This window comes from Podarcis gaigeae, assembly GCF_964106915.1.
Source record: "Podarcis gaigeae genome assembly, chromosome: Z".
NCBI lineage: Eukaryota > Metazoa > Chordata > Lepidosauria > Squamata > Lacertidae > Podarcis > Podarcis gaigeae.
In genome coordinates, this window is record NC_139691.1 from 26,227,466 (window position 1) to 26,236,681 (window position 9,216).

Sequence of the window (9,216 nt, forward strand, 5' to 3'; positions counted from 1 at the left end):
CGCAGCCGCTCACAAAAAAAAACCCAACCCCACAAGAAATCCCGCACGCCCCTGAACCCTGGGAGGGAGGAGGAGGGGGCGGAGGGGGCGGGGAGAGAGCGAGGATTGGCTGTCTGTCCCCGAAGCCTCTCTGCGGATTGGCTGCAGAAGGAGGAGAGGGAGTCTTCGCCCACTTGGCTTTGAAGGCAGAGTGTGTGCGTTGTGGTGGGGGAAGGAGAGGGCCCGGTTTCGGGCTGTTGGCTTCCAGGATGGAGGGCGGGTCTGTGTCCAACGTGGAGGTTTGTAACTTGGCTTACACGGGGCGGCTGGAGGAGCTGAAGGAGCGGCTGAGCGCCAACCGGAGCTTGGCGGAGCGCGCGGACCAGGTTGGCATGGCAACCGGAGGGGGGCGTGGTTAATTGTCTGTGAGTCGGGGGGCTGCCAGGGCTCCACTTCTGAGGCAGTGTGGTGTAGTGGTTAAAGTGAAAACCCGGAGACCTGGGTTCAGCAGATCTCCACTTGGCTGTGAGGCTTTCACTGGGCGGGCTTCCCCTCTTTCTCAGCTTGGTGTACCTCACAGGGTCGCTGTGAAGCTGAAAAGGGGAGGGAGAAACCTACGCAGGGCGTCTTTTGAGTTCCTTGAAATAAAAGTTTGGCAGATCTGCCCCCGGGACAGGTTCAAGACGTTACTATTAACATATAACAATTTGGGACCAGTTTAACCACGATATCGCCTTACCCCCGCATGTTCCCACAGTACCGCATCATTGACGTTAGTGCAGATGCCACATAAATACCCTTTCAGCATTTGTTAGTACAGTACTCAGTCGTTTAGTTACTGTGGTAACTTTGGAAGTCTCTGCCTATTGAGCTCAAGCAGGTGCCTTCACTGTACTCTTTTCGGTGTCTGCTAAAAGCATCCTTGTTCAGACAAAGCTTCGCAGATGCTTAGAAAGTTGAGCTAATTCTAATCTGTTCTTGTATTTTTATTTTTTGTATGTTTTGAAGTAGGGTTGTGGATTTTACTTGATTTTAGTGCTTTAGTGTTTGCTTTGAGGTTTTAATAGTCAAGCGAAATATATAATTTATGAATTTAACAACAACAACAATAATATAAAGGCCTTAAACCCAGCCATGTTATTCTATGCCATCAAGGGTGCTTTACTGTTTTTTATTTGTTTTGCATTTTGTATATGTTTTCAAGTCCTAGAAAAGTGCACCAACCACCCTGGTATTTTCACATGTGGAATAGTAGAGAAATTCCAACAAATAAATAATCAAGCTGGGGCCAGCAACACAATGTTTTAGTTTAGCATGTTCCTGTTCAGGGTACCAGCCAGTTCAGCACCCTGACTTTGAGGATGCTCCATAACATTCCCATCATTGGTGTACAGTATTCTAGTTTTCTCTCCCAACAGCCAGCCAGTATTCTGTGGCCACTGAGCATGCTTAGTCCTCACTGGCTATTTTGAGGGGTTCGTACCCTGATTGTGTTCCTGGCCCTCCCCCGCCAATATATACATATATATATTTGAGATAGTTATATATTGCTTTTCAGAAGAACCTCACAAAGTTTTTCACAAGACCATATGTTTTATAATAAAACAGAAAGATGAAAGGGAGGAGCTTTTTCAAATCATACACATTCTTTATTGCAGTCCAAAGACTCACAAAAACAGTTTTAAAAGTGCAATAAATCTAGTTTTTGTATTCTTGCAAACTTTGGGGTCTCCTCAAGCTCCCTGATTCATCCCTTTTTTTCCTTGGAAGGTGCTGTTTTGCCTACATAAGGATTAGCTATCAGGGAATGAGTTTCCAATTAGAATATAGCAGGGATAGGAAACCTTTATCATTTTAGATGTTGTTGCACTCAAACTGCCATCCTGTCTGATTATTGGCCATGTTGGCTAAGACGGATGGGAAATGAAGTCTCACGCCACCTGGAGGTTGCCCAGTCCTGATATAAATGGCATAGATAAATACAGTTCCTAACATTAAAGAACAGCAGGGTTTATTTCTGCTTGGGAAGCACATAGACACATATGTCTGTGATTCCGAAACTCTTCCCCCTAACTCTTACTAGAGGGGAGAAAGGGTGCTCTGTTTACTAATTCAGTTGAGAATGGGATACAGTACATACCTGGCAGATGTTTAAATCAGAAGGATTGCCAGATGCCAGGGTTTCAGCTTCTTAAAAGAAGAAGAATGACACTGTAAAATACAGGCAGCTGATTTATTGTGATGTGGGTATTTTTGGACTTCAGGCCACTTCATTAGATGCATAAAGGGTTTTTTCCTCAGGTGGCAGAGGGCAAGCGTACCAATTAGGAGAGTGAAAATATATCTGCCAATGGAAAATAGCACAATATGCGCCAGAAGACACACCATGCACCCTGAAAGCTTATTTTACAATATGTTTGTTTATTTTTAAAGACATCACAAAGTTATTTGTCCATAGCTGCAAAAAGAATAAACAAAGCTACACCTCTAGAAGTAGCATGGGGGTGGTGTTAAATTTCAGGGTGAAAATTCCAAAAATCAATGTTGCATCATGCTGCACTTAAATGCATTTTTTGTATATAATGACATACCTGAGAGTATGTTCCCAGTAACTATGAAGATTTTGCTACATGAATCCTGACCATCCATTGGGGTGGGGGCAGTTTGAATGCTCTTCTAAATGCCTGGGGCACTGTCTGGAGAATGAAATGGCCTCTGGGAACATACAAATTGGCCATTATTGTTCTTACTGTTAAATGACTTGCTGCTTGTATAAAGGAGTATCTATCCTTTTTAGTTTTCATCGTTCTAGTTCGTTCTGAATGTTCTGTTAATGCGTCTTTCTAAATAAGGCCACAAATGTTACTAGTCTGCAAATAATCATAATCACAATAATTGTGGCCTGCTGGGAGCTGACAGAAGAAGAATGGATAGCTTTGTCACTCCTTCAGCAATCTGCTGCCTGTCTTTACTGGGTGTAATGCTCTGTCCTTTCTCCTCCAGCCCACCCCCATGCCTTCATGCAGTGCCCTCTTGCTTGTGGATACTAGATGTGTTCTTAAATACAAGGTTGTACTAATGCTTATTTGTGTTTTGTGTTTTAGGATAACAGGACAGCCCTACACTGGGCATGTTCAGCTGGGCATGCAGACATTGTCGACTTTTTACTAAGTCTGGGAGTGCATGTTAATGACAAAGATGATGTAAGTTCTGGACTTATTTTTCAGAAAGTGCTTAGGCAGGATCTTGCATGTATAGTTCAGAGGTATATAGTTCAGAGATGGGAACCTCCATCCCACAGGCCAGAGGTTCCAGCTTTGCCCACAAGGCCACTCACCTGACCGTTAGCTGACATCCCTAGAAACGTCAGCTGATGGGTAGGAGAACAGGAGTTAAATTTTGCATTAGCTGTGTGCCCTCTTCCCAGGGAACAGGATTGCACAGCCAAGTTAGCAGGATTTTATGAGATTTAAAGCCCTTTGCAAAAGTGCTGTTTGCTCAGCTGAAACTGCCCACTCACTTAATGGACAAAGATGAGATGCTTTAATCAACACTTATGCAAGGCACTTTAAAGCAGCTCCATGTTCTCATTTCATGATAAAACCCCAGCGCTAAGCAGGTTGTTATTATTATCTTTCATTTCACTTTTATACTGCTTTATATTTTAAGGGGGAAAAGCTAAAAGCACTTTACAACTCGTTAAAACATCAAATAAAACAATCCAGTGTAAAACATTACTAAAGAAAGTCAGATATAAAATATACATTCAAAGCAACATAATTAACAGGAGACTAAAATGTTATCTTAAACATTCCAATAGAAAACATTACTTCAAGGAAGTCGGGTGTAAAATTCACATTTAGAAAAGCACAATTAACAAAAGAATAAAATATTAAGCACAGAACATATCTGCTGCTGTTGCTGCCAGTTTTGCCAATTCTGGCTAGTGGTGACTGGAAATTCAGGCGATGTCCTGGTTCTGCACTAAGAAACAGCCAGGATGGTCTCAGTGGTTCACATGCACCACATCCCCTTAGTCTGGCTATGTGAGAAAGTTCCCCCGCAGGGAGCTTTCTCAGACACCCTACCCAGCTGCTTGACTGCACATGCAGCAGGCAACAAGGTGCTGCTAACAGGAGACTTTATTCCCCTTTGGACAGAAGTTAAAAACTTGCCTTTAGCACTTTGCTGCCTCCCAGATGCTTCAAAGTCCTGACTTCATCATTTGTGACATTAAGTGATTGGTGGGTCATGCCCTCCTCTCAGACTAGGCCTGCAAGGCAAATCTTAATTAGGAACTGGTCTATGAAGCTAAGAAGATTCCCCACTGCTGATATAGTTCCTAATGCTGCTGGAGTTGTTACCAACTACTCTCACGTGTTAAAGAAGAATTAGTGATACACAGAGGTGGGATGTGTGCTGGTTTGTTATCTTTGGCTGCTGTTCTCAACATAAGATGAGGGGTTGTTGTTTTTACGGAATTCTGGGGCCCTTTTGAGCTGGCACAGCCCTTGTGTGAGGTAAATTTCTGAGCCCCTTCTCAGTTTAAAAGTTATCACATGAAATTGAAATGAAGACTGTATGGCTTCCAAAAAGAAATTTTAGAATTGGTGAACCATTCAGTCTTCGGCTACACCTGAAGGAAGGCATAGTTGCTTCTCTTCACAGCTGAAGAAGGCAGGCTGAGCTGGTTTGAAAAGAAAGCTGCAACATTATCATGACTTCTTCTCTGATCCAAAGTCACATAAAGTCGCCGTATAGCTGTGGAAGGCCCAATACAGTGGTACCTCAGGTTACGTACGCTTCAGGTTACAGACTCCGCTAACCGAGAAATAGTACCTCGGGTTAAGAACTTTGCTTCAGGATGAGAACAGAAATCATGCGGCGGCGCAGCAACAGGAACCCCCATTAGCTAAAGTGGTGCTTCAGGTTAAGAACAGTTTCAGGTTAAGTACGGACCTCCAGAATGAATTAAGTACTTAACCCGAGGTACCACTTTATAAGAGGCTCAGAAATATAGTGGTGCTCTAGAAAAAGCTAATTTGGGGAGGTAGGTGGCAACCAGAACTAGGGAGCCTGGTCCTTTCCTTATTGGCTATTTAATATCATGTGATGGCAGTTGTATAAATGTTGAATGGTGGGCCATATTCCACTTTAATGACCAAAGCTACCTGCTATTGAGTAAGTTCTTACCGAAGTTGAGCAAGTTATTTTATGAAAGAGATGGGGAACCTGTAGCCTTCCAGATGTTTAGGACTCCAGCTCCAAGCAGCATGGCCAATGATCAGCTGTAATCCAACATCATCTGGAGGTACAGATGTGCCCCATCCCTGTTTTACAGTATTTTCATAGGGGATAAATTTGTTAAAACCTTGCCATGGTTCTGTAGTATTGGATTTTCTTCCTAACAGAGCTTGAAAGTTTGGTTGTACAATGTCTTAACGGTCCCTGGTGACTAAAAACCATGAGCCAGCAAGTCTTCTGTTTAGAGAGGAAATTGAGCACTCCCTATAAGCCAACCCTAGCTTCCATGTTATCACCAATGCAGAGGTCTGGGGTACTTTCCTCACAACAGAAGTCTTTCTACCTGCCCTGCTTCTGTGAATTGTAAAGCTTATAGTATACTATGCCTTGTTTTCTTTTCACTCCTCAGGCTGGCTGGAGTCCTCTGCATATTGCTGCATCTGCTGGCCGAGATGAAATTGTGAAAACTCTCATTAGGAAAGGTGCTCAGGTGAATGCTGTCAATCAGAATGGCTGCACGCCTCTGCATTATGCAGCATCCAAAAATAGGCAGGAGGTAAGATTTCACTTGCTTCCTCACCTTCTCATTGCTCAACACAAAGCAGCCTGTTTGGTAACCTTTGTCTTTCCCCACTCATAGATTGCACTAATGCTGTTGGAGAATAGTGCTAATCCAGATGCAAAAGATCACTTGGCATCTACTCCACTACACAGAGCAGCATCCAAAGGAAACCTGAAAATGATACAAATTCTTTTGAAGTACAAAGCTTCTGCCAATCTACAGGATTCAGAGGGAAACACAGCTCTGTAAGAACTAACGTATTTGTGGTAGATTTTGCCCTAGTTTGTTTGAACCATACTTTTCAAGTTCATTGATAGTAATACTTCTTTACTTAGCATAAACTATTCTCTAATGTTGAGAGTTTTCATTTAACAGGCTCAGTAACTTTTTTTTTTGAACAATTCAAACTGAGCTTCTTGGGATTCTACAAGAGAGGCTGTATTCTAAGATGTATGGTGCAGAAACATCCACACCATAGCTGTCAACTGTCCCTTATTTGGTGGGAAACTCCCTTATCCCAGCACCGTTTCCCGCTGCTGTCCCGGATTGATGATGCCCCGTAAATTTCCCGGGTTTCATGCTCGCCCGGCTACGGAGGGAAGCAACGTCTCGGGGTCCTCCGCCTCAGGCCGTGTCTCCGTCTTTCCCTTTCCCCCCTCAGGGGCACGTCGTGAGGATATGGGTGGCGGGCGGGCAGGCAGCCCCTCTCTTGCTAGACTTCTGCCGCGCTGCCCGGGGAAGCTGGAGGCGGTGGCTGAGGAGGCAGCCTGAGGGAGGAGGAAGAGGAGGGATGCAGAAGGGCAGCGCTTCAGCAGCCGCTGTGGCACCACAACCGTCTCCCTCCCTCCCTCTCTCTTGGGCGGGGAAGGGCCGATGGAACTCCTTGTACCAGAATGACGGCAGCCCCGATGTGCTGCTTAGCTTACCCTCCAACCAGTGCAGCATCTTAATGTAGTGATTTCCCCCTCTGCATCTCTTTGCTGGGTTGCTGCACTGTGGGAACCACTGCTTGAGGCTTTGTTTGGCTGCTTTGTTTGGTTGACTAAAATCCCTTATTTTGGCTGCTGATCCCTTATTTTCGAGGCTGCTGGTCCCTTATTTTCAAATCTGTAAGTTGACAGCTATGATCCACACAAATTTTACGCAGCCTAATCCCAAACATAAATCCCACTGAGTTCAGTCCCATTGATTCTTTAGTAAATGCATGTGGGATTGTAGTGAGGAGCCTGGTGTTAGGTATGTTTATTTAAGATATGCATCCTACCAAGCTACTTAACTTCCAAGTAAGTGCACCCTGTTGCAGTTCTGGCCTTGGTTGAGATTTTGCATCAAATTATGATTTTGAGTAACAGTAGTTTGAAATCAAACCATGGCTTGTATGTCCAGGTGAACAACAGGCCAACTGTGAGTTAAAGCTGTTTATGACAATAATCCTAACACTATTCACCTGGGTTTACACTGTCAGTTGCTTTTGTTTTCTGTCATGAGTTTCGTGACATCCTCTTACCGCAGTAGCATCTAGAGGTGGAACAATTGCTGTAACTATCATGTCAATTCAGATATTGTGCCAAACTATAGTGAATGGTGGTTCAGCGTGATCTTGGTTTAGCATAGTGTCTGATTTGAGCCTTAAACACCTTGATGTAAATGATGGGATTTCACAGGGGGACAGGGGTTAGTTCAGGCCTACTTTTAAAATAGGTGGGGCCTACAAAGAAATACAGGCTGACAGCTCATTACTGCCTTGCCATGTGTCTCTAGCATAGTTGGTAATTTTTCATCTTATTTACAGCCATTTAGCCTGTGATGAAGAGAGAGCAGATGAAGCTAAACTACTAGTGTCTCACGGAGCAAGCATATACATTGAGAACAAAGAAGACAAGACTCCACTGCAAGTTGCAAAAGGTGGCCTGGGTTCCATACTAAGGAGGCTAGTTGAAGGCTAGCTGTGTCAGTCAAATTGAATTCCATTCTTCGTGAAAGTACTGAAGACTTTTCACTGTCTTTAGGTTGGCTTTAACAGTCACAACTTGAATTTTTATTGTACTGCATCAATTACACTTCTCTACATTTTCCATGGCCAAACAAAACTTTATAATTTTTTGTTGCTAAGTTTATTGTTGCTTAAAAAAAATTTAAAGCCCTGCTTTTCCTATAGAAAGAATCTATCTTTCTATACAGGTTCTAATGATCTTTTTAAATACATTTGCTTGTAAAGGAACAGTATTCAATATTTCCTCAAGGCAGTTCTTGTTAACTAAGTTTATTACTCAGTTCAAGTGTCATCATGGTTGTGCGAAATAAAATTTGGGGAAGGAGAATGAGGACTGTGTAAAAGTTGTTTGCTTTGTTGTATGTCTCCTTGGAATTCTTATTTACAGAAACCTGTTGGTTCAACCTTATACCCAGTACAGGGAGAGTGTTATAGGAATGGAGCATTGTGGGAAGGCAGTGGGCTTAATTCAGCTAAAGCGATTATAGACATAGTAAGGCTGTAAACAAAAATAGTCAAGTGCTGTGGCACCTTAACAGATTAAAAGGGTTACTGTGCCATGAACTTGTGTAGACAACTGTCAATCTCAGTAGGCTGCTTCTTAAACAAAATATGTTTGTTTAAAATGTTGCTAAGTAACAGCTATAAAGAGAACAAATAAATCCCAATTTTTGCAGTAAGAACATTTGGCCAAGTTGGATTTGTTTCTCCTCTTCCTCTTCTCCCTTCCCAAGGGTGGTGTTGAGCTGTGTGGCTTGATGCAAATAGCTTTATACAACTGGAATGATTTCTTATGCCCTAAAAGCTACTTATAATAAAATATTACTTGCTCCTTAGATCAGTTCAGTTCAGTCCTTCATAAGGTGCACGAAAAGTCTTCCAATGTCATAGAACCTGTGGGAAAAGGCTGCTGCTTTTGGTGCAATAGACACACCTAGTGTACTACAGAAATCTTAAGCTACAGGGACAGCAATTATTAGCAAAAAGTTTCATATTCTGATAGTATTGGTCGATGGACTGTTCTGTAACTATCATCATGTGAATCTAAGTTAATTTTTTCTCTGGTGGCACATGCCATGACTGCTCTTAGTTCCAAGGCTGATAAAATGCAAAGTTGCTTTTTGCTCACTTTTTCATAACTATTAGTATTATATAACATACTACATTGCTAATAGGACTGAGGCATTTCAGAGCACACATTTTGCATTCAGAAGGCCTCAGGTTCAGTTCCTAGTGTCTCCGGTGTTTTAATTTTTTCATGCATAAGGTACTTTGAAAGACATGTGCCTTTAACACTGGAGAATTGGTGCCTGTGGAAGAGTTAGCAACATGTATGGATATAGAACACAGCAGTAGGGGATTTGTAAGCCTGTGAAAGAGCACTGCACTTGGGCATTGCTGTTTCTTTTATCTCTGCCCCTTCCCTCTTTGGCTGTAT

The 9,216-nt window shown here is 42.9% G+C and overlaps 1 protein-coding gene across 1 annotated transcript; it reads left to right on the forward strand.

The window, feature by feature from the left end:
* PSMD10 (proteasome 26S subunit, non-ATPase 10) lies at window positions 1-8,461 on the forward strand. The gene is made up of 5 exons (XM_083722564.1): window positions 1-365; window positions 3,084-3,182; window positions 5,633-5,779; window positions 5,864-6,030; window positions 7,578-8,461. The coding sequence occupies exons 1-5, from the start codon at window positions 249-251 to the stop codon at window positions 7,729-7,731; spliced, it is 684 nt and encodes a 227-aa protein (XP_083578690.1). The 5' UTR covers window positions 1-248; the 3' UTR covers window positions 7,732-8,461.
* The last annotated feature ends 755 nt before the right edge of the window (window positions 8,462-9,216 follow it).